The following is a 25,363-nucleotide window of genomic DNA, read 5'->3' as shown; positions in this document are numbered from 1 at the left end:
TCACTATTCAGGACTCTGTTTTCAGTCGGCTCTCAATGTCAGTCTGTCAGCATGTCTGTGCAACTAGAAGACGACGAGCAACCACAATAGCACATAAACCTGACAGACGCAGGCACTAATGAGCTACTAGATTGTGTAATTTAATCTAACCAAGAATGCAGAGAAAGAGAGGTTATTTTGAAAGCTGGACTTTTATTGTGAAGCAGAGATACCAATCTGCATAGACTGAGTTTGGGCCCATTCTATCATAAAATCAACATTAAACAGATTATGATCCATCTATTTTTATTCTAAGTTTTGTACTGCATTATGTGTTTATTTTGCGTCAAGTAGATTTAATTTCCGAGCTCTGCAGGGGAGCAGAACGTGGAGTGTGACAGCATTAGGAAAATGTTACGAATCTGGAAGGAGCTTGAGTGTCAAAGTCAAGCCAAAGAGAATATTCACATCCCTTCAACGGAAAACACTGGAGCCGAGAAATGCTCTTTTTGCTCCAATGTTCCACAGCACATGTTTTGGCCTTAGTTTATTCTGCTGTAAATACGTTTGTTAAGCAAGTTTCAAGTTTACCACCGTTATTTAATTCAGGGGTAGGACAGTTTGCTTTAGCCAACTCAAACTCAAGCATTATTTTAGCATAGATGGTTTTGTTGATTGACTATATTTAGTAAACAGGTGGTCCAGGAGTCCTCTTCTAGGAAACTTTGAAAGGAATTGACATTATTTCGATGTTTTGGGAGGATTTAGGGTCATATAGGGTCACAGGGTCATATTTCTCAAAGGGGCCAGAGAATACATACTGGAGGGTCAGATTTAGCCCCCGGGCCTTACGCTTTCTACCTCAATCTAATTACTGATAAGTTGTGAGAGCATTTGTTATTTAACCTATCAAGACTTTGTATATGCAAGCTTGCAGTGAGTGTTCTGTAATTTAGATTTAACACTATAACAATTTGTTTCTAAACTTTTCCAGATGCCCAAAGTCACTTAACAATATCATGCATTATCCGTTCTCTCCCCACACTTGTAGTTGCTCTGGGGTTTGACTGGTGGAAGCTAAACTACCACTCCAGCCCTTCCAACGACCACTCACTCACTTATACAATGACGAGGTGTCTTGCCCAAAGACACAGCAATAGTACTGGTCGTAGTTTGTGACTAGAAACACTGACTTTTGGATCCACTGTCTCCCCCACACAAGAGCAAGAGCATTAAACCGTAATGTTTTTGTCTGTGGCTTTATTTGAGAAACACAGTCATTAAGATCTGCTGACCGTGCAGACCTTGAACGCACCATCCTGATCACATCAGCTGTTATTTGTGCCTCCCCTTCACATCTGCGCTGCTGACCGCTCAGAGCCCTGTTTACTCAGCGTGAGCTTGTCCTTAAAGCAGCGGGTGCCCTGCACCAGTGGAGCTCTGTCACTTAGTCCACACTCAGACTGTTGGTTCAGGTCTAGCTCCACGGCTGGGACTCTTTGAGGTGGTCAGACGCCATGTTTGGACAGATGTGTGCCCCTCTGCTGGGCCAGACCTACCCCTCGCAGAGAGAAAAGAGGGCTATAGATTACATACAAGCTACAAACAGGGAGACTTTGGTAAATATACACAATTGTTTTGTTTTTTAGAAGGAGGGGAGAGTCTTAGGTCAAACATGTGAACTAAAACATCGTAAATTATGTAAGGACTAATTTATTGTTGATCGCAAGTTAGATGCAGTTATTTCTTTGTAGATCATACTGCCCTAATATTCATCCTGCGGGTAACTCTGCTCTTTCTTTATCATTGAGCTTCCCCCTTGATATACTCACCTATTTTGCCCTGAGTATTCCAGGTCTCTGGATTCCTTGCCCTTTGCCCGATCTGGTCTGGAGCTTATGAAGATAGCACACGGTTTATTGCGTGTCGAGAATATTTCCCAGCTTGCCCAGGGACCCCACACTCGAGGCTCCTTGGTCAGACCTAATGAAGTCAAGCAAACATCCTGCACAGAGGCATGTTTAGGATGTTTGGCATTGCATCACTTTACTTATAGGAAGCAGGGTTGACCTAATTAAAGGCACGGTCTGAAAGGGAAAAACCTGTTTTAAAGGTTTTTCTCTCCTGATAGGAGCAACATAGAATCAGCAAATGTATATATTGTTAGAGATACTGTATCACCAAGGAACCACTCTCCAATTTGCACTGTTTTAGGCAGACACATGAGGCTAGGCAGTTTAATCATCTTGACTAAGGGCAAAACCGTATGCTTACACGGTTATTGTAGTAATCTATAAAGCTGGTTATGCTTTATACTTCACAAGACAAAATCAGTGTGTATGAAAAGTATGTTTTTGTCTTGTCTGGTGTCACTAATTGTGAAGCGTTAATTACATAACATAACATAACATTACATTTCAGCTTCTTATGTATTTATTTTGTTTTTCAACAGTTATTGTATTACCTCCCTCAAAAAGCACTATTATGCTGTGCTAGCATTCCTTTCATTTTTACTGTTTTTTTTTTTTTTTACCAAATACAAGGAAAAAAGATGCATCTCAAACAGGTTCCCCCAACCTTTTGTGTCTCGCATACCCCTTGAGTCCTTTATTTCTCTCCAAATACCGCATAAACTCTAAGGTGCAGCCAACTATCTAGAAAACTATCTATTATTGGTATTTAGTTGTTTATTGTTTTACTGCAACCTCCATTGGTACAGCTGTGTTTTTTGCCTTTTTCTGCGAACTGCATTTGTGGTTTCTGTTTTCCACATTGTTTTACTGGATACTTTTGCACATATTTGCCTTGTTTTTGTGGGGTTTTCGTTAAAAATAATATTGAAATACTGCTACTTTCCAGATCTGAATTTTTTCCAAGTTCCCCCTGCTAAGTGCCCCCGGGGTCCCCATAATCCCGGTTGAGAAACACTGACGTAAATGAGCTAAAAATATCTTGTTTTGATGAAGAACGATGAACACAACAGTTGCGATGTCATCTGGCTAACACATGTTTATAGTACTATAGTGAGTGAGTTATTGGCTGTTCACGAGAACAACTGTTTTCAATTGATACTTGACAGAAGACTAGCACAACGCGTCCTATTTTAGACACTATTGAACTTTGTTATGCAAAAGCAAATACCATTCTGTTTTGTTTTTCTGTTTAAACACTCGGCGTAATAATTCCATCTGTTTAGAAATTACAATATGCCATTATGATGAAGCAGAGACTGTAATTGCTGATTTACATTTTGTTGTTTCAGGCATTCAAGAGGGAACAGAGTGCACCAAATGTAAAAATGACTGGGCATTACGCGCTGCCATCGCACTGCTGTATGTCCTGTGTGCCCTGCTCACCATCGCGGTGGCCGTGCTTGGATTTAAAGGTAAGTTTAAAGTTGTGCTCCCTTGTGTCTGGATGAGTTGTCTCAGAGTGCTTTGGTTTCCCATCAACCCAAAGCAATCTATAACTTTAACCAGGATGCCAACATGCAATCAATTGATAAAGAGTAATATTAAATTTCCCAGCCTTGCAAGCAGCGTCTCAACTATAACAAAAAACAGTCCAACTTTCCTCCTGTAAAGTCCTGCAGCTTCACTTCTGTTCGGACATGAACCTCTCAAGGCACAGACACAGGATAAATCTACCATATTTGTATTTTGCACTGTCAGAGCGGCTGAATACTTGTTGGTTTGGTGTAGCCGTGAAGCACATATGATCTCTGTGGTTTGGGCTGTAATGTTTACCAGATGACCACGCACTTTAACCACTTATGGGACGGTTTTATGGCTCAGTAGCAATTTGTATGGTTGACTCACAAAAAGCAGCGAGTCTCTAAAATGGTCCTCCACTTTTCCCATGATGATTCTGTCTCTTTGTGTTGTGGTTGTGGGTTTATACAGCACCTTTAATGGGTCGCGGGTAAGTTCATGTGTAGAGGAAGGTGCTCCACATGTACTTGAATGCTTAATTTGTCATTTATTGTTAAGAATCTAGTGTTCAGTTAAAGTCTATAGAAGGGATTGCAAAATAGATGATGTTCATATTGTCTGCAATATATCGCAAAATTCACATATTTAATGCTGCAGAGTTAACAAGTTTTATCCGTAATAAAACCACAAAGAGAACATAGGCAAGGCAAGTTTATTTGTAGAGCACAATTCATACACAAGGCAATTCAAAGTGCTTCACAGTTGCATAAATATAAGAAAACAAATACAATCAATAAAAACATCAAGATAGAATTAATCAATTACAGTAAGAGGCAAGAGTGTGATGAAATACTTTCAGTTATATGCATTTTTAAGTCTTGTTTATACATATGTTTTTAATACTGTATACAGGTGCTCGTCATATAATTAGAATATCGTGAAAAAGTGCATTCACTTCTGTTTTTCAACTTTCAACTGTTTTTATAACTTCACTTCTGTTATAGACTCATTACATGCAAAGTGAGATATGTATATCTATAATTTATTTGTTATAAATTTGATTATTGTGGCTCAGCTTGTAAAAACCCCACATTAAAAATCTCATCAAATTAGAATATTTTGAAAATGGACTGTATCAAAATCATAACAAATAAAGGCTTGACATATGTCACTTTGAATTGAACATTTTATTCCGATCCAAATAAACTAAACTATACAAACAGAGTTCAAGAACAAATACAGAGACAAGGGTACATGCCATACAGTATCTGTCCAAGATCTTTACCTTTACATACAACACACTTCCTTTGCCCCTATAATTGGCCACTAGATTAAAATAAATAACATTTTAGCTCGAAAAGGAGTGGGAAGAAGACAAACTTATTTACTCCCATCCCCATTCATATATTCTAAATAATTTAAATAATGTGGTTGGTGAACTTAGTTTAGCCCTTGTAAATTGTAGTAATCAAACAATTAAGTTAGTTACATTTATACATGAGATGCAACAGTGCATTACATCAGGTCAACATTCACAAAAAGTATAACAAGTATTACTGTTATTATAAAATCATCATTATCACAACCCACACAGTATTTATAGTTCATGTAGTGAGTCTATATCGTATATTAGTTTCACATTTTAAGTTGAATAGCAGAAATAAGTGAACTTTTTCATGATATTCTAATTATATTACAAGCACCTGTAGCATCTTTGCAGCCTAATAGCCTGTTATTTAATACTGTACTTAAGTTACAAAGCACTTAAGCATAGTATTAGGCCTCTCAGCCTGACCTTTAGTCATGCATTGTAATCCCTATTTGAACATTTACATAGCAATCAATAATGAAACCTTGTGCACATCCAAAGCGGAAAAATGCACTTGGGGATGAATGATTTAGACACAGAAACCTAAACAAGTTGTCTTTTTAGTTGTTCTTAGTAAATATGAAACAAATACCCATAACCATTTGGAGATAAGAGGTTTGAGTTGCACAATCCTATTCCCTGAAGCTCACCCCAAATAGCCCCCATATGTTTGTGTTTGTCTCAATGGCCTGTTATTGTTTCATGTTTTGTACGTTTTTGGGAAGTTCAGGGTGCACACTCCAGAACATTTTTCGGTGTCAGTTTTGGACGCCCACACACAGACAAGAAACAGATTATGGCAAATAAAGCGAAAGACATTCAGAGCCAGGTTTTCATTGTGTTGGCAATATCTAACCATGTCTGTATGTGTGTGTAAAGATCCACAGTTGCCTGGTTACAATATGTCAGAAAGTTGGTTTGCATTTTTGACCAGGGAGGCTGGAAATGAGACAAACACGCAGTACAGTAATACTAAAGCAGCGCCATCTGTTGTTGGGGGAATGACATTGCAGATGAGCTTGGATTCAAATAGAGAATTTGTTTGTTTGTTTTGACAATTACGTTGTTGTTTTGCTTACACAGTGGTCCAGAGAATGGATAATGTAACAGAGGGCATGCAAAATTATGGAGGCAAAATCAACGCAGTGGAGACCGATTTGAAGAAGTTTGGTAAGTTTTGAAAATAACAGTGCTTTCAAGCACTTTTCACAGTCCTGATTTGAAGTTGTATACTATATAGATATATAGATAAATACAGGAATAGAGAATCAATTGTATCTTGGACGTTAACAATTCATTGAATGGTATAAGTTATCCTGGCTAGGGCTGGGTGCTGTTAAACAACTACTATTAAACTAGTATTAAAAAGGTTTAAAAAGTTTAGGTACAACTCGTATCGAAAAATAAAAGTATTGTATAGTATGTATAGAAAATAGTATATCTTTAACCTCTTAACTCCCACCTGAACTGAGCACTAGTTCAGCTTTATTCAAATCTAAAAGCTTTCCGAAAAAAGCGTCAAAATAGCGTCAAAAACAAGAAGAAAAGATGGATGAAAACGCAACAAAAATTTGTCAAAAGCTGAACAAAAATGTGACAAGAATTGAACAAAAAAGTGGACAAAATGTGACAAAAACACAATAAAACCCCCACAAAAAAATTACAAAAGTGCAACAAAAAAAGTAACAAAGGTGTAGCAAAAAGGTGACAAAAATGAGATGTGACGACAACACGGAAACAACTCAAGGAGGAAGATCCGTTATGATTAGTTTTGTAGGTCTTGAGGCGTTATACTGGCCTACAGGCTTCAAGCTCCAGTCGATTAAGTTTTAGATTTGGGTGAAGTCACTCGGTTAAGGCAGGTGGTAAGAGGTTAAAGACCCAGTTTTGATGCCTGTTGTGTCCAGGGACAGCATTTAAGGAACAGGCCACTGTTTTTCCATTCTGTGATATGTTCTTACCTGAGTTTAGACGAGTTGATCCGTACCTGTCTGGTCTTTGTGCCCGTGGAAGAGCGTGGTAGTCGTGGTAACTTCACCCCCATTCGGAGCTATAGGAATATACTGGGAGAGGCCAAATGCTAACATCGTTGGTCATTTTGCGTGACTGAGGGTACGCACAAAGACCAGACAGGTACACATCAACTCGTCTAAGCTCAGGTAAGAACATATCTCAGTATGGAAAAACGGTGGCCTGTTCCTTTAAAGGAAGTTACTTGTTTGTCTCAAATACAGTAGATTTTACAACTTGGTCTGTTATGGAATAAATTACCATTATTATCTGTTTTATGGTTCTAGATGACAAATATTTTAGTGTTAAATTATAATAAATATTAAATCATCAATCAAAATAAATGTAACTGTACTAAGCAATAATCCTGGCATTAAAAGGCATCGTCTTGCTTTCCAAATATAGATAAACATCAGCCATTGTGCATGTTATAGTAAGTAATATGTATATGATACAAAACTTATGACAATATTAATATAACAGTATTGACTATTATAACATGTTATATATACAGTAATTATTATTAAATATGTTGTTACATTTTAGATAACCAGGCAGGGCAGAAGACGATAAACGCTACCAGTGAAATCCGCACATTTAAGTCTGACTTGGAGGCACTGAGGAGGCAGCTGGACGAGATCGCCCTGAGATCCTCTAAAAACCGGGACGTCCTGGAAGAGCTGCGCCTGACGGGGGACGACATGCAGGGCAGCCACTCGTCTCTGCAGGGCGTCCTGGACAGTAACGCTGCCTCTCTGCGCAGCGTGAACCAGACCCTGACCTCTTACAGCGCCATGTTGGACAATCTGCAGACCGACACGGCGTACCTGCAGTCAGAAATACAGACGCAGGTGAAAGCGCAGGGCGAGAGCCAGGTCACGATCAGTGCCTTGAACATCAGCCAAGCTCAGCAGAGGACCGTCCTGACCAGTCTCCAGAAAACAGTGGAGGACGCAGGGCAGGCGGTGCAGAGACTGAAGAATGATTACCAGGTACAGTTACGGATCCCCCTTGTCTCTTTAATTAGTGAGTGAGTAATCTTCACAAACAAGTATCAATTAAATGTCAACACAAACAGGGGGAGTATTAACCATGAACCTCTCTCCAGGGTTTGCAGCAGACCGCCCGACAGGCTCGCTCTGACACCGAATGGTTAAAAGAGAAGGTCCAGAACCTCCAGGTGTTAGCGGCCAACAACTCAGCTCTGACCCGCTCCAACGGGGAGGCGCTGGAGGATCTGGGGGCACAGCTCAGCACTTTAGCCAGTCAAATCCAAAACGCCTCAGCTCTTACAGAGACACACGACCAGAGCCTCCGGGAGCTGATGGACCATCAAAGAGACCACGACAACAGCACGTCAGCGCGGTTCGACGAGACGGAGGCGCGGTTGGATCGAAACGAAAACGAAATGGACCGGGTGACGGGGAACGTGAGCTTCTCCTCGCAGCTGCTGGGGGCCATCAGCTCTGACCTGAACGGGATGAGGGCGTGTGCAGAGACAGTGATGAAGCACACGGACCTGATTGTGGCTCTGAACAGCAGCGTGACAGAGGCCAGAGTCGACAGCAGAGATCTAAAGACACAGCAGGATGAGCTTATAGCACGTTTAGACCAGGAAGTGAACAACCTGTCCAACGTCATGGAGGAGATGAAGCTGGTGGACAGCAAGCACTCACAGCTCATCACCAACTTCACCATCCTGCAAGGTCAGAGCAGCCTCACCCACACGTAAGATCTGAGCATATCCTCAAGTACTCACCCCAGTCTTTGTACCCCTCCAATGTTTCAGGTCCTCCAGGTCCAAGGGGCGCCAAAGGGGACAGGGGTGCACAGGGCCCTGTTGGACAGAGCGGACCCAAGGGTGACAAAGGGGACAAAGGCGCTTTGGGGCTGGTGGGACCTAAAGGAGAGAGAGGAGCTCCTGGCCCCTCCGGTGCTGTGGGTCCAAAGGGGAATGCCGGCTTTCGAGGTCTTACTGGTCCCAAAGGCTCAAGAGGAGCTGGCGGCAGGCCCGGCTCACCAGGAGAGAAAGGTGACCTTGGTTCTCAGGGTCAGCCAGGCCGGGATGGGCTTCCCGGACTCCAGGGCTCCCCTGGAGAACCAGGGGAAAGAGGGGCCACGGGGCCTGCAGGTCTGGAGGGTCCGCGGGGCCCCGTTGGCCCCATCGGTCCACCTGGTCCTCCGGGTTTGCCAGGACTCCCAGCCCCGCCTCCACCGATCCCACAGCCTCGGCCCACGCAGCTCCCAAAACCTCCTAAACCACCGAAACCTGCAACAGCCATTGATCCGTCTGAAAGTACGGTGGCCCGACAGGTCCAACCCGCTCCCACCACTTCTGCCCCTCCCGGTGAGTTACAGTTTTATTTACAATTGATACATTGATACATTTTCTGATTATGCATTTTTCTTCCAGGCTGCCCACCAAACTTTAAAAAGTGGAGAGGAAGCTGTTATTATTTCTCGACTGCTTCGCAAAGACTCAATTTTGATGAGGCCAACCAGTTCTGTACAAACATTTCGTCTCATCTGCTGATAATCAGTGACAATGATGAACAGGTAATTTATATTCTGTAATCTGTTTTATTTCTAGCGTTTTATTGAGTATGTTTTATTTTTGTGTTTATTTTTTCTGCACGTAGCAATACATCAAAAGCACTATAGCTGGGAAGACGTTCTTCTGGCTGGGCCTCACGGACAGAGAGGAGGAGAACGTGTGGAAATGGATGGATGGCACTTTACCTGCGTTCACGTGAGTTGACCAAACAATAATTAACATCTTATAACAATAGATTTCTGTTTTCATTAAGCTTTGGTGTTTTCTGTCCTACAGAAAGTGGAAGCTGGGGCAGCCTGATAACTGGACCCATGGACATGAGGATGGGGAGGACTGTGCCGGACTCATTCACCAAGCCAACTGGAACGACTTCTACTGCACCGACCGCATTGGCTTCATCTGTGAACGCACCGCAGATGGTCTGGATCTATTTTATATATTCAATTTGATCAAAGAGAGGGATCAAGTGTAAAGATCGTAAATGTAAATCTATGGAGGCGCAATTGTAGATTTGCGTCACCTGAGATGTCCAGGGTTTACACCACCTCATGCCATTATTTTAGTAGGAAATGTCCAGGCAAATCCTAATAGGGCATTTTTTGTGGGAAATGGGAAAAGGAGAGATATTCAGTTTGAATTTGTAACCAGAAATCATTCTTGCATAATATTAGTATTACAAGTATTACAACTGTCCTTCTGTCCTTCATTTTTCTGATTTTCTGATTGACTTCATGATTCATTTTTAATAGATTGTTTTCTTGTCTTTGCAGTAGATGTTCCTGTTTTATAGCCCTGGTCTCTGACAGGGTGAGCTGTCTTTGGACCACACAGATGAAGGAGAAGCTCTAGTGTTGACTAGAAGACTCTGTTATAGTCAGTCTCTTGGAAGAGGCACTGGCAGGTCAAAAAGGCACTTTACAACAATATGGTGCAAAGGACAAAACAAGCACAGGCTGGCACCCTGCTTTTGGGATGGAGCGCGTGGCGAAAACAGGAGATTGTTTGCATCTAACTTGGATGAACCAAGTAAAAGGCCTTATGTTGTACAGGTTTACAGTATCTGTAAATAGTAACAAAATGTGTTAACTCTTTTTTTACTCTGTTCTGCACATAGTATATGTGAAATTATGCTGTCAGTAAAGCTACTCTTAATGTATTGTAGTATTTTTGATCATACACAGAAATTAAGCTGTGACTCCAGACACCCTTAAAGTGCCCACTTACCATTAAATGACTGCAAACCTTACTCATATAGACTGCTTTAAACACTATCTTTATGATTTCCTGTTTTTTGTTGTTGTTTTTTTTTTTTTTAATTAGACCCAAATGATTATTCATAGAATTCCTTTGTCAGCGAGCCGTCGTCCATGATGCCAAATATGTGAATTTTATATTGGTATAATTTATCTAATCAGTTGTTACTATTGAGTGAGTGGCTGATTTTATTCATGTTTATGCAATGATGTACATTGTATGTATTAGGGCTCATAATATGATTTATAAATGAATCAAATGTAAGGTCAACACAAACCATGTAAAACAATAAAGTGGTAAAGATGCTGTGTAACGTCTTTATTGTTTACATTATTAAAACATTATGTTATTTTACTTAGGCTATAGCTACCAGTATTTGGACTGGGGTGATTGATTGGGGAACAGGCCTAAACAGCTGCCAGAACAATCTCTTTATCAACACCGGATCCCCCAAAATGGTTACCAAATCCGTTACCTCCAAAAAGTTGAGAGATGAGGAATGTGTTCCTCAAAAGGGAGATCAAAAAACCATAAAACTATATGGCATTCAAATATTTCTGCTGAATAAAAATCTATTAATCATGTGGTCATCAATGTAATTCCATTGTTTTCCACAGCCATGAAGTAATTAAACTTCAAATCCCATGTTGCAGTAGAGGCAAAACGTCATCGTGATCTCATCACGTGATGACCGTCACCTGACGATGACATGTTATTTTTAAGGAGAGTGATTTCGCGTCCATATTTTGTTATTAATAATATCTCTTGCATCAAGAATTAGCATTCGACTTAAGGAAGAGCGTTTGTAAAATAAAAGTCAAGGCATTTGCGTCTTTTTGGTACAGATTGTTTTGATTACCCACAATGCTTAGCTTGTTGCCGTCTGGTGGAGGAGCGGCGTCTGTCTAGAGAAGAGGCTAACATCGAGTTGTACTTATGAAGTTACTATGATTTATTCTCCCATGATATAAAGTGCAGAGGAAAATACACTTATAAGAAGTCGTCAAGACATAAGCAATGCCTCTCTTCACGACTAACCCTTTTGATCAAGATGTGGGTGAGTAAGAAGGAAGAAGCTGTGGTCTCGGGAGGCTGTCTGTTGTTGTCGGCTAACTATTCTCATTAAGCATTGTTTGTCCTTTTAATTCTCATAAATGTGATGTTCGCATACAGTGACACTGGTATAATCAGTTAGAGTGTGTTTTTGCTTTATAATTTACTTCTTTACAATGTTCTCTGAGCCTGTGACTGTGATTTGCTGGATAAAAAGAGTAAATGTAGGTGGCTAGCAGCCTCTGCTAGTAGCTGATGTCCCTAAAGAGCCGTACCATCCTGTGTTTTGCTCAAAAGGTGTATGACTATGTTTCTACTGGTTTATAATCTATTGTTTACTTGATCTAAAACAATACAACCGGCTGCTTGAGTGGGCAGGTCAGATAATGTGGATTCAAGCTCATCCTGCTGATAGAACAAAGGGGGGTTAGTTATGCCATAACTAACCTCGCCTCACAGTAGATTAACTGTTCAGCTACTAAAAGGTTATGGTGTGATAAATATATGATGACAACATTTAATAATACAAGGGTATCACGATATCAGTGTTTGTATGGCTTAAACAAGAGCAAACTGAACTGGACAGGTAACCATTAACTTGACCATTAATTTATGAGGTCATAGCCACACCTTTTCTCAGGTCTCTTAACCAAAGTTATTCTCTCCTTCAGAGAAAGCGACCAGTGAAATGAACACAGCTGAGGACTGGGGCCTCATTCTGGACATATGTGATAAGATTGGACAGTCACGCACTGGGTTAGCAAACCGTCTTTATTGTCGATTTCACTTGTGTATTGGTTTGATTAACTCAAAAACATTTCAACATTATCTTTGTAGGCCAAAGGAATGCCTTCGGTCCATAATGAGACGCGTGAACCACAAGGATCCCCATGTGGCCATGCAGGCGCTCACTGTAAGCACCAAATAGTTTGGCCCCTATTTTCTGGTGTGCTTGTATCTTTGGTCCTATTTGATTGAAAAAACGATTACTCTTCCCTCTTAGCTTCTTGGGGCTTGTGTCTCGAACTGTGGCAAAATCTTCCATCTGGAGGTGTGTTCTCGGGAGTTTGCCAGTGAAGTCAGTAGTGTTTTAAATAAGGTATCAACACTTTCATTCTGATATTCATGTAACTATTGTAATGCCTGTGAGCTCTACAAGACTTTACAAATTACACACTGTTGTCTTTGATCTTCAGGGTCATCCTAAAGTATGTGAGAAACTGAAGGCCCTCATGGTAGAATGGGCAGAAGATTTCCGCAATGATCCCCAACTTAGTCTAATTTCAGCTATGATCAAAAATCTCAGAGAACAAGGGGTCACTTTCCCCGCTGTGGGCTCTCAGGTAAGTACAGAAACAGACAACAGCTTTGGTATTTAGCCAAGCAAATTTGTTACAGATATTACCATTTTCATAGGCCGCAGAACAGGCGAAGGCAAGCCCTGCTTTGGTAGCAAAAGATCCGGCCACTGCAACAACCAAAAAAGAGGAGGAAGACTTGGCTAAAGGTAGGTCGGATTCATTAGCGTAATGAATTCAAATTACTGTTTTAGTTTTAAAATAAATGTAGATTTATTTCAATATTGACTAAGTAGTTACTCACTGTACTCACTGAAACAATTTGTAAACCTCTATTTGGTCATATGCTTCAAATCAAAATCTATTCTGTATTTGATCAAATGAGCGTTAATTTGTGGGAACCTGATCTGTGCTTCTATGTTTATTTACAAATTCTCATGTTTTGTTTTTCACAACCAGACCCATTGACTCACACACTCTCTGTTTGTAGCTATTGAACTGTCCCTGAAGGAGCAGCGGCAGCATCCACAGACCGCCCTGTCCAGTCTGTACCCCAGCACCTCAGGCCTGCTCTCCTCACACAAGGCGGACGGCAGGAAAGTCCGCGCCATCTACGACTTTGAGGCTGCTGAGGACAACGAGCTCACCTTCAAGTCTGGAGAAATCATTACTATTCTAGATGACAGGTACAATGCAAGGCAGTTTAACAATGCTTTTGTATATTGAGTTGTTAAACTGTTACTTTTTTCTTTTATGTTAAATTTTACGTGCAGTGATCCAAACTGGTGGAAAGGGGAAACGTACCAGGGAGTGGGTTTATTCCCCTCTAACTTTGTAACTGCTGATCTGACGGCTGAGCCTGAGATGAGTAAGTTTTGCTCTATTTTTTTTTTTAGCTCGCTTTGTTCATTAGCTGATAGCTGCGAGGCTAAACTTATACTGTGAATGAATTAGTATGCTATGAATAATGTTTATAGACATGCATTCATTGGCCCAAATGTGTATGAATATGTAAGTTAGAGTTGAATGAATTAACTACAAAATCCTCGTTCTATTCTACAGTAAAGACTGAGAAAAAGTCAGTGCAGTTCAGTGAAGATGTTCAGGTGGAGACAATAGAGCCAGAGCAGGAGCCTGTGTACATAGACGAGGTGAGTCTGTTAATGCCAATGATTTCATATAAAGCGGAACCCTACAGTGTTGTGCTGACATAATTGGGGATTTGCAATTATCTGCTTTGTATCTTTCAGGATAAAATGGACCAGCTGCTGCAGATGATCCAGAGTGCAGATCCTACAGATAATCAGTCAGACAGTGTAGAGCTGCTACAGTTGGAAGGTAAAAATATGTGCAGATAAAAAGGTTATTTAAGTGCAGTATTTGTAAATATGCAGTACTTTTTAGAGGTCGCTCATTCTTTTCTCATTTCTTAGGTGCTTGTAATCAAATGGGGCCTCTCATTGACCAGAAGTTAGAGGACATTGACAGGTACTGTAATCATCTCATAGTCGTATGTGGTATGCGAGTTATTGCTGATGGATTAAGAACATTACAAACTTGTTCTAATGCTTTTTATTCTTGTGGTTTGCCATCAGGAAGCACTCAGAGTTATCGGATCTCAACGTGAAAGTGATGGAGGCTCTTTCTTTGTACGCTAAGTTGATGAATGAAGACCCGGTGTATGCGATGTACGCTAAGCTGCAGAGCCAACAGTACTACATGCAGCAGCCCGGAAGTGCGGCGCAACAGGTGAGGTTTGACATGTGATAATACTGATTGGTATTTTTTTTTTTTTTTTCATTTACGTTGACGTTCTCTTCCCTGCTCAGGTGTACCCGGGTCAGCCTGCCCCCGGCTCATATGGCATGAGCAGCGCAGGGGTCCAGGGTTACAGTGTTCCTATAGAGCAACTCCCAGCTGGAGCGCCCATCCCTGGTCAACCAGCTCCAAGGTACTGATTCGTCTTTTATCTTGCCTTGTGTCTTGTTTTCGAGAGTGAGAGATAAAATGCAGATGCCACATGTGGGAAATTTAAATGTTGGTCTGGAGATGGTCTTATCGTTGATAGGACTTATTTGATTATTGATATTACAAGATCCCTGAAGATGCGTCAGAAAAATAATCCAACAAATATCTGTGTTCACTCGACACCAATTTGTGTTTTTATGTTGGATAATATTCCAGCCACAGCCTCTGTCTCTCCCACAGTGATGTTCACATGTACATGGGACAGCCCCCGGTCTACACTGCGCCCCCTGGCAGCATGGCCCCCACTGAAGTCCAGTCCTACCAGAACCCAGCCAGTGCCCCGGGACCAGCTCCAGGCCCCAACCCCTCTGCACTACAACAGCCTCCCCACTACAGCGCCTCCTCTGGTCAGAGCATAGCACCTTCAGACGCTCCACAAGCCCCTTACCTTGAGAAGGCCTTGCTATAGGCCTCACCTCAGCAGTCGTTCACACACACACCCAGGCTTCAGAATTGATCAAAAAGAGCTTTTTGCATGACCATTGTGAGTTTAACTTTATCAAAGAATAAGTATGCTGGAGGCACTCATTTCCTTTCAAGGTTACTATGGAGCCTTGATCTATCCAGTTTTGCAATATTTGTTACCCCAAGCTTGTGATTGCAAATTGATTGAATGCTTCAGTTGCTTTATCTTCAATGGGTACAGATTCTGTACGATGCCTTAAGGATTGGACAGCCCCCAACTCTCACTATTTAAGGTTGGAGCTTCGTCAAAGCTTTGCGATTTGAATGCGTTGCTGGTTGTGCTTGGTTTTAATTCAACATTGTTTGCAACCTCTTTTTGATCAGGACTGAAGCAAACACAGGTGCTTCTTAAGATCACACACATTGTAAGAAATATTTTCAAACATTTGCAGACGTTTCAGTTCCTTCCGCTAAACTCATATTATAAGCCACCCACGATTCTTTTAATGATCAAAATTTTAGCTGAAGAGATTTGAGAGAGGAGTAAAGGAGGCAATTGTTTGTGACACAACATAAACTTACTCTGTCCATTGTATTTGTCTCCCAAATACAATGGACTCCCCAGATCACAAGAGCAGCAGCGCTTCTAAAATGCTAATATGAACGAACCATCATGAGTTTCACCCCAGTCCAGAAGGAAGATTGTTTTTATTTGTTAAATTAGTTCAGCGTAAACGCAAAATACAGGTACAAGGAAGTGGTTAAAGGGGCTTCCAGCTGGTGCATTTACCCGGTCTTAGCGTTTGACGTACGAGCTGATGAGCCTCTGTAGAAAGAGGTGAAACGTCCTCAATCCAATCAACCCCATTACAGTTGGCAAAATTTGAAAATCCTTACCTCGATGGGAAATTCCTGGACGACTGAGAGCCTACACAAACACCATTTGTAACACTGGAACTCAAAATACACCACAAGACAAGACGCTATGGGGGCACCTTCCTTAGTGTCCGTAACTCAACTGATCATACACTAACTGAACACTAGGGGGCAGCCTTCTCACCCACTCCTTATCCTCTGCAGAAAACCGGACGGCTATGGATCGCAAAGGCTTAACATGACGTTTTTATTCTAATGTTAAAAGGACATTAATTGTTATGAAAATAAGCTACTGCTCTGTATATGTTGTTTGACTTTTAGAAAAAACTGAAAACTGACGCCACTTTTTTTGTTTTTTGTTTTTGTTTTTTGAGGGAGAAAATAACAAGAAGCAAAGCATGCACATCACTTTTGTATATATACTGTATAAGTAGTGACCACAGCTCAAGTGTGTTCAAATCTCAGCCTTAAGGTAGACTCTTAAAGATACAAGACCACAGAAAAACACCCAATATATGCAAATTGATACAAAAGACTGGTTTATGATTGAATTATAATTTACTTTTGTTTAGTCAAAATGTTTAAGGCTGGGAATAGTGTCAAGTCACTCTCAGATGCAAGAAAATGTATAGCTGGCAAAATTTTACATTCAAACACAGTGTAAATGTATGTCAGATGAAGAACTTTTACTAATATTTGCAGTCCTATTCACCCCTAAAATTAGGAGGTCTACCTTTGTAAATTGAAGTCACACTTGTATCAAAAACTGGCAGAACCACCAAGTATTTTTCGAGGCTTCGTTTCTTCGTAGTGCTTTCTAATTTATATTTTTAATTCTTATGTTGTTTTTAAATGGAGACACCTTGTAGGATGGTTGTAATTATTCACAACAGGAGTATTATATATTGTTTAGTTGTATATTTAAATAAATCACTCGGGACAGTTCTGTGTTGTACCATAATGAGGTCAAATGTGAAGCCCTTACAAACAATTGAGAGAGCGACGCAAACTTCCTGGCGACACGGTCAGGATTTGTGGACGTCTCTCGGCTATCGGTCAGTTACAGTGTTGAAGCTTTAAAGATCAAAATATTTAAAAAAAAAAAACTTGCCATTCTCCTGTTTGCTGCTTCTCCCGTCTGCGATTGAATTGAAATTGCTAGATTAAAAATGTGTTTATGAAATGGTGCACAGTGACGGAAGGATGAGGATGAAGACTTGAATATAGTGTTAACAATATCATTTTGTTTTTAGTATGAACAACAACTGGAAAAACTTACAAAATCGTAACTTGTGTGTTTATGTTTTTCAATTTAAAGCAGTACTAAGTAACTTGTTTTCCCTTAATAAATCCTTTTTGTAGTCCCTCTGGGGGTAATACAAGTGTTAATGGGATGATTGGAGGGTCCTTCATCTCCCCCTGGTGTCTCTGGCCAGAAAACCACAATTGCAACTTGACTGCCACCGGACCGGAGGCGAAATGTTTTTTTTTCCTAGGATGAGAAAGGCCACATTTGAGAACAAACTTGGTTTAAACTAATCCAAACTACCCATAGACCAAAACCTAACTCTAACCTTAAAAAAACACTAAAATGAATGGGAAAAGCCCTTTCCCATCCTAGGAAGAAAAAATTAGCGGAGCAACCAATACAGACTTATAGGATCACGAAGAAGAAGCTAACAGGCTAGCGGGCAAAGCTAACTGAGGGCTAGCGCAGCTTTAAACAGTATTTACAGCAAGTTTGAGTGGAAAAAAAATTTCATTGTGTAATTGGATGTTCAATATCCCTCTCTCCCTTCGCCTTTTCTGTCAGCGTAGTATTTACTCTCACGGACAATTAATAAGTTAAAAAAAATCGCACCTTGCTACGACACCTGCAGTTGCACTTATAGCCTCTAGGGGCAAGAGTTACTTAGTACTGCTTTAATTTGATGTGCATAAATTGTACATCTTCAGTCCCCGGAGTTTAGTTTTTTTTTTTCTCTTAATATTTTTAATTCCACAAAACATTTTATTTCTATGTGCCTCCCTGCCTTCTAGTGCAGTGGATCCCTGGCCTGGGGGGCACCGCCGACTGCAGGGGGTTCCCTAAAGCTTTATCTGGTCATTGAAATGATATTAGTGCACATAGACGGTAAAAATACCACACGTGGTTGGAAAGGGAATACAGGGCCAAACACTCCAAAAGCTGGATTTGTCTGAAGTGATTTTCTTTTTTCTTTTTTTATGTTTGCATTAGGGCTGGGCAGTTCATACTTCTTTTTTTTTATTTTTATTTTAATCAAAATCGTCAGGTTTACTTTACAGTCATTTCTTTGTCAGAAGAAACTGCACACAGTTTTGGAGTTTGTATGAGACGATAGAAGATGTTTCTGTTAAATGATACTGAAGAATGCGTTTGTTTTGTTTGAGCTGAGGTTTGTATAAAAGTTTAAAAGTCTAAGTTTATGAATCAGCTACATGTATTTATTATGAAAAAATAAAGGCAAATCAAAGGAGAGATCAATTGATTTTTTTTTTTGCCATATCGTCCAGCTCTAGTTTGCATTAAGCCAAATGCCCTGGATGATACAATTCCATCAAAATGATCACTAAAAATACACACATACAGTCGAATATCTTAATTTAGACCCATCTTCGACCAGGTCTTATGGATGTGATAAATGAAGTAAACATGCATTGCTGATCTATTGTTGAACAACTAGTTAATAACCTGTAGGATCAAAGAGGGCATGTTATTGATAATTTAGCAGCTGTTGTGGGACCATTATTAGGACTTGGAGCCAGTCTGTGACACATTTTGAACGTGTAACATATTGTGGCAATACACCGGTGCACTGTGGCCCAGTGTGACTGTTGTACAAGACTCAGAGGCTGCCTGTTTAATTTACTGTCACTACTATTGTACATGTACTGTCTCAAGTTGTACCCTGCTGTTTGTATGTATTCTTTTAACCATACTTATTAATTGGTATCAACAATAAAAAAAAACAGGCCAAATGTACAGAATGACCACTTTCGGAAGATTTTTTTTTGTGTCCAGTTTCATACATTTAAAGTTTTAGTTTGCATCAGCTTTAGTAGTTTGTGACCAAACATAACATTGTATAGAACAGTTTAGATGATGAGATAATGATGACATAATATCATGAGAATTGTTTGTATTTCTGTTTAGGATATTCAGTAGTATCTGGACGACAGCGACAGAATATTTGCTCTGATAATAAATGGATCCAGATAGTACTCGGTTACATTTACATTTATAGTACTTGAGTAACTTTTTGAAGAAACTACTTATTAGAGTAGTATCATTTAGTATTGTTTACTTAATAATCTACTTTTACTTAAAAAAAAATTGTAAAAAATATAGAATAGAAGGTTCAGCTTCCCGATGGGAAGCTTTTTCAGTCGACTGGAACTGGGCCGTAGATTCCGCAGTCTCCTCCCTGAAGGCTTTACCTTTAAGAAACTGTGATGGGTGCGAAGGGTCCCTGGTGATTCAATGTGAGTACATTTTAAAGTTAACAAAGCTTCTCGTTGATATTAAATATCTGTATTTGGGTTTTTCTTTACAAATATCCATGTCAATAGATTGTTGTGGTATTTTCCTTGGTAATATAAGGATTTTCACATTACGACAAGTATTCAGTTACTCTGTAACATTTTCTTCAACATTTGGGTCACTTCTTTTTACTTGTACCTGCTCTACTCATCTTTAACCACCACATTTGACGTATCGCTTTCAAAATTAATCTTCCCTCTGTTCCTTTTTGATCATGTCTGGAAGAGAAAAGTATTGTGTAATGACGTGACATAAACAAATAAATAAATAAATACCCCCATAAGAAAGACACCAGAACATGGGCCTATAAATAGTAATGTATTTATATGTTTAACGGGATGTAAAAATGATATAATGTTACACTCTCTTTCACAACCTTTTCAGTTAAAGGCAAACTATGAACAAACTCCACCTCTATTGTCATTTTCTCAATCATGCGTTGCCCTCTTTGAACACCAGATGGCGCCGCTGTTGCATTTCTTTGGCGGGCCTTCTTGCTACTGTACATGAGGCCCAGGGGCCACTATGTATTAGACCTAATGTTCTACACAGACAGGTAAGCGCAGGGGTGGGTGTGTCAGTACTTTACAGTCTTTACTTTATTGGAGAAAAGCCACGTGCTGCACTTATCAGTTAAATATGTAACGTCCTGTTTGCCATATGCCTGTGCTTTATGTGGGCCTATAAAGTTACAAGCATGGCCACGTTATTACTCAAACACTAAAACAATATACAGCCCGCCCGGTGCACTGTAAGCACTCGGGTTGTCCAGAGTCCAATGCCCGGCCCGTCTAAAAGTCAGAGCACCTGAACGCAGCCTCCCGGGATCACAATGCCGTCGGGAAAGACCGTCAAATTTTTGTTTCTGGAGATTTTGGAGTTCACGGCCCTCGTTGCCCCGGTCTTCGTGGTTTTGGAGAGGTTCGCCGGTTTGCTCTTGAAAACCACCGGGGACACGACGACGTACTGGCTCATTGTTTCCGTGTCCATCGCCTACGTGACCACAGTGACGCTGCTGGCGTGGGCCCCGCTGGAGTACATGGTCCTGAAGAGGCGCAGGTTCATCACAGAGATCACACAATGGTAACAACATCTGTGTTAAACCTTCATAATCATCATCATATTTGGTAACAGCTTCTTTTCTTCAACATATGACCTACTGTATGTTTTTCTGTTAATTGTAAGATGTTTTTTGTAGCCCTTGTTATTATGCATTTTTCAGCTGACAATAACCATCTTATACATCATGATTCTTCACATATTGATTTTTTGTGCAACTTCTTCTTACCTTTGCTCCATATGTTACACTGAAATACAATAAGCTTCCCATTAAATGTGTCAGGGAATCTGATGTAAACCTAAATTATCAAAGTATCTTACTAACTGTATCGATCAGTTCATGATTTTTGATTGGATGTGTGGTCATGATGGTGATAAACTCATTTTATTATATCGCTTGCGTCTTCAGGAGACCTACAATCCTCGCCTATCTCGTCCTCTCGACTGCTCCTTGTTTTGGGATCATAATCGCCAGCTCCACGGTACATTATTTAGACAGAAATATTTCTGATTGCTGATTATAGTTATGTCACACGTATGTCTTTGAGCATTTTCCAAGTGCTGTGTTATTTCCCTAGTGGGAATAATTATCAATGGCTTTTATCAATGAGGTGTTTAATAAGCATGGTTCAATAGATAGGATCAACATTACTTTTTACAATTGAGAAATCTTTATTATTTTGCAATTTTGTTGTGAAGGACTTTGACAGTGACTGCATTCATCACGAGACCGGGATACTCAGTAACTCGCACTGGATTGGCCATTAACCAATACCTTGCTGTAACATTTCCTGGTCCACAAGCCAGTTTCTATTTCAATGCCATTTAATGTTCATAGTGACGCATAAACTTCTCTCAGTACCGTTTATGCGGGAATAGGATTATAGCCAGGAAGTCCTCAAAAAGTCTAATTTCTCCTTGCTTTGTTCCCTATAATGCCTTTGTGTCAGATGCAGTTCTTGATATTGACTCCTCTTTTGTTCTCATCGATCTGTAGGTGCAGGTGGAGCCAGAGTTGGACAGCTTCACAGAGCTGCCTGTTTCCTTGGTGTTGTTCTCAATGATTATTGTCGACATTGTGGAGAAACTGTGGCCCTATCACCTCTTGGGACCAAGTAAGAGTTTCAATATGGCATTTTAAAAAAAATGTTCCACACAGCTTCTTGAAAGTCTGCGAGAGAAGGTCACATATTATTGGGTAAGCCAGAATCTGTTGGAGATTGCAGCTGGCAGCTACTGACAAGCACCTTAAACTCCATACTGCGAAGTGAAGACAATTAGAGCACCGAAAGTATGGCCTTATAAACATGGATGGAGCTTCATTTAGAACAGGGGTGTCGAACTCATTTGGTTCGAGGGCCGAATATATTGTACAGGGCTGTGGCCTCATAAATAACATCTTACACTTATTGTGCTTCATCAGCCTGTGTCACATGTTTCTCAAAGTGTTTCATAAAGTCATTATTCATTCACTCCACACTCAATGTAAGGCTGCAACTAACGATTATTTTTCTATCGATTAATCTATTGATTATTTTTTCGATTAATCGATTAATCTATCGATTATTTTTTCGATTAATCTATCGATTATTTTTCATGTTACCGATTATTTTTTAATTTAAAATGAAGAAAAAAGCATTGATGTTTCCAAATGGCATGGCTTTTATTTATTTATTTACTACTAGTCTATTTTCCCCACTTTTTAAAATGGCAAATGGGCCCATTCTCTCACTTCTGGCCCTGACCCACAGTTTGGGAACCGCTGATTTAAAACTAACTGAAACCTGCACCTGACGGTTATTTCTGTCTGACCACTGAGAATTAGCCTGTGAGTCGCCCAATTCGTTATAGACGGTGCACATTCAGAGAACCAGAGTTACTGTAAGTTACTGTCCTCGTGTGGATTCAACTCCTCTTTGAAACAAAAAGGCCACTGACTCGGCTTTACTCTCGTATATTCATCAAACTACTGTCCTGATTCTCCACCAGATACAAGTAGAGAGTTTAAATGAGTGTTTTAGGCGATGCCCCGAGTCCGCGCAGAGAAAACATGAGAGCTGCGCCCGGACACGGGGACGTGATGCAGCCGCGGAGGAGCCGCGCATGAGGCGAAACGAGCACCGGGAGACAGACAGCCGAGCGGGACACGAGCGGAGAAGTAGTCTACTCGCGTGTTGGGAGAGACGGGGAAGGCGGTCGGTCTCTCCTGCTCATTCACTTTAGCAGACTGCTCCGTTTTGGTTTTATATGCGGCAAAGTAGGCGGAGAGTGCGTGCGCGCTGTCAGAGCCTGTCCCCGTAACAACGCGTTGATTAATCAGTGAAACAACACCGTAGTTTGACTGAGATACGGGGCCCTTGCAGCCGCGGGTGTTTTCGTTTCACATGTTCGTTCATAGCCGTTGTGCTGTAGCCTGGCTAACGCCAGACTAAAATCACAAGTGATACTGCAGTTCGAAGTGATTGGAGCGCACACAGCAGTCTGGCGTTAGTCAGGTTAGTTGTGCTGCTGTGATATGACATTTCCGCGCGACACAGTGTGCAAACAACAACATTATTAGGCCGTTTCTGGAAATACTCCCACACTTTTGACGACTTTTGCCGTGCTTTTTCCCCCTCGCTCGCAGCGTCTGCATTACGCGCAGCCATGCTGGAAGTGAAATGTAAACAAGCGACGCGTCGACGCACAAAAACGGCGTCGACGTATTTACGTAATCGACGACGTCGACGACGTCGACGCGTCGTTGCAGCCTTAACTCAATGGCAGTAAGTTACTATTGTAGCCACAGCCGCCCTGGGGCAGACTGACCATTTACCACGTGGCTATAATATGCTGTTCATATTCTGATCTCTTATTATGTCAGTGTCCTCTGCTGGACACGTGTGGAATTCTTTTTTATTTATTTATTTAAGCTGCCTCCTAGTGGTTGGAATGAGCAAACTATTTTTTCATTAAAGGAATAGGCCACCGTTTTTTACATACTGAAATATGTTCTTACTTTAGCTTTGACAAGTTCTTTTGGACCTGTCTGGTCTTCCCCCGTGCCTATAGAGGAGAGGGGGAGAGGCTAAATGCTAACGCCGTCTGCGCTGTGTTTGCGTGATTGAAGGCACGGGTGAAGATCAGACAGGTCCTAAGGAACTTGTCAAAGCTAAGGTAAGAACATATCTCAGTATGGAAAAACGGTGGCCTATTCCTTTAAATATCCATAACACTTAGGAATTCATGCTCCTCAAAGGGCCACATTAAATCATTGGGCCTTGACCTTGACACATGTGATTTAGAACAACGTATGTATTTCAGCACTGGATGGGATGGCTAACTTAATATACAGCATTATGACAGTGCAAACCAAACTCTATGAATATTTTTGACGAGGATGCAACTTTATAACTTCATTGAAAGCTCAAAAAGTGGATTTGCATTATATTCTGTACCTACTTCTATCTTGTAAAATATTACCATAATTGGTAACTATCTTCTGTCTTCCGTTTACAGCCAATGATTTTGACGACGACATGATCCTGTCCAGTCCCGTTCTCACCCATTTGGATACAGTCAACAGTGTATCGGGACAGCTCCCCCCCGAATATGTTCAAGGCGAAGACACCCCCAACGGAGTGGCGCACTATGAGCCTGAAGTCCACAACGGCGCCCCCTCTGGCAGATGGCAGGACAGCACTCCCACACGACCGATGTACACCTCCAGTCAGGCCAACAGCTCTGCTTATTTGTACGCAGCCAGACAGCGCGACTCTTGGGGACCATTGGAAATCCTGTGGCAGCGAGACCCCCGGGCGGAGATCTTTGTGGAAAGCTTCATGTTTTGGTTGGATACAGTTGAGATGGTCCGGATGGGAGGCGTACCCGAAGTCTTCTTTTCAGGCTGGGTGTACCCGGTCTACATTTTTAGCTTTTTGTCATGTTTGAGGCTTGCCATCACCCCAAACAACCCCATCCACTCCTGGGCGGGCGTGGTGTTCCAGGACTTTCCCTTCTTTGTCCTCCGGTTGGCGCTCTTGGCAGTGCATGGATATGTAACTCCAGTGTTGTTTCTAATGAAAAACCTACTTGTCTGCCTCACATATGTCTACTTTACTCTTCTGACCAAACTGAAAATATTTCGAAGGCGAAGCATGTTCTGAAGGAAAGGCTGTAGAAAATCTTTTAGGACAAAACCTGCATATTTTTGGATGAAAATTACTGAGTTGAAAGATCCCACAGCACATGACATGTTGTTTTGTATTATATAATTAATTAAATTTTGTATATTTATATTTTATTCTCCATATTGCATTCTCATAACATTTTATAGACATTGTTTGTGTGGATGTTTTACACATGGCAATCAATAAAAACATGTTTTGCTTCATAGACTGACAGCCATTCTCTCCATTTGAGCGTTTGATATGTTTTATATGGAATACTAAGAGATGGATGTTTGATTTCAGGTCCGGGCACTGCATCTCACAAAGTACATTCAGT

General features: G+C 40.9%; 3 protein-coding genes across 4 annotated transcripts in view; all 3 read left to right on the top strand.

Moving 5' to 3' along the window:
* Positions 1-10,889, top strand: part of colec12 (collectin sub-family member 12) — a 38,339-nt gene extending 27,450 nt beyond the window's left edge. Inside the window, exons 3-11 of one of the 2 annotated variants that reach the window (XM_079569730.1) lie at positions 3,242-3,364; positions 5,863-5,949; positions 7,336-7,781; positions 7,898-8,495; positions 8,579-9,136; positions 9,203-9,345; positions 9,429-9,538; positions 9,620-9,762; positions 10,117-10,889. In XM_079569730.1, coding sequence (XP_079425856.1) covers positions 3,242-3,364; positions 5,863-5,949; positions 7,336-7,781; positions 7,898-8,495; positions 8,579-9,136; positions 9,203-9,345; positions 9,429-9,538; positions 9,620-9,762; positions 10,117-10,133 — 2,225 coding nt within the window. In that variant the 3' untranslated portion in view covers positions 10,134-10,889. Of the gene's footprint in view, positions 1-3,241; positions 3,365-5,862; positions 5,950-7,335; positions 7,782-7,897; positions 8,496-8,578; positions 9,137-9,202; positions 9,346-9,428; positions 9,539-9,619; positions 9,763-10,113 lie in introns of both variants that reach the window. The other variant, XM_079569729.1, reaches the window with a different exon arrangement.
* A 412-nt stretch (positions 10,890-11,301) lies between these two features.
* Positions 11,302-15,842, top strand: stam (signal transducing adaptor molecule (SH3 domain and ITAM motif) 1). Its single transcript, XM_079569428.1, has 14 exons — positions 11,302-11,654; positions 12,322-12,406; positions 12,488-12,563; positions 12,654-12,749; positions 12,847-12,993; positions 13,067-13,157; positions 13,439-13,634; positions 13,722-13,816; positions 14,011-14,099; positions 14,199-14,286; positions 14,382-14,436; positions 14,544-14,697; positions 14,778-14,899; positions 15,157-15,842. The coding sequence occupies exons 1-14, from the start codon at positions 11,615-11,617 to the stop codon at positions 15,383-15,385; spliced, it is 1,563 nt and encodes a 520-aa protein (XP_079425554.1). The 5' UTR covers positions 11,302-11,614; the 3' UTR covers positions 15,386-15,842.
* A 4,809-nt stretch (positions 15,843-20,651) lies between these two features.
* Positions 20,652-25,023, top strand: tmem236 (transmembrane protein 236; the record flags this gene model as incomplete). The annotated part of the gene is made up of 4 exons (XM_079569857.1): positions 20,652-20,902; positions 21,288-21,360; positions 21,876-21,993; positions 24,377-25,023. 4 exons carry the CDS (start codon positions 20,652-20,654, stop codon positions 25,021-25,023), a joined length of 1,089 nt encoding a protein of 362 aa, XP_079425983.1.
* Between the last annotated feature and the right edge of the window lie 340 nt (positions 25,024-25,363).

This window comes from Gobius niger, assembly GCF_951799975.1.
Source record: "Gobius niger genome assembly, chromosome: 13".
NCBI classification, from domain to species: domain Eukaryota; kingdom Metazoa; phylum Chordata; class Actinopteri; order Gobiiformes; family Gobiidae; genus Gobius; species Gobius niger.
The sequence above is the reverse complement of the archived record's forward strand: the minus strand, read 5'-3'. Positions and strand labels throughout refer to the sequence as shown.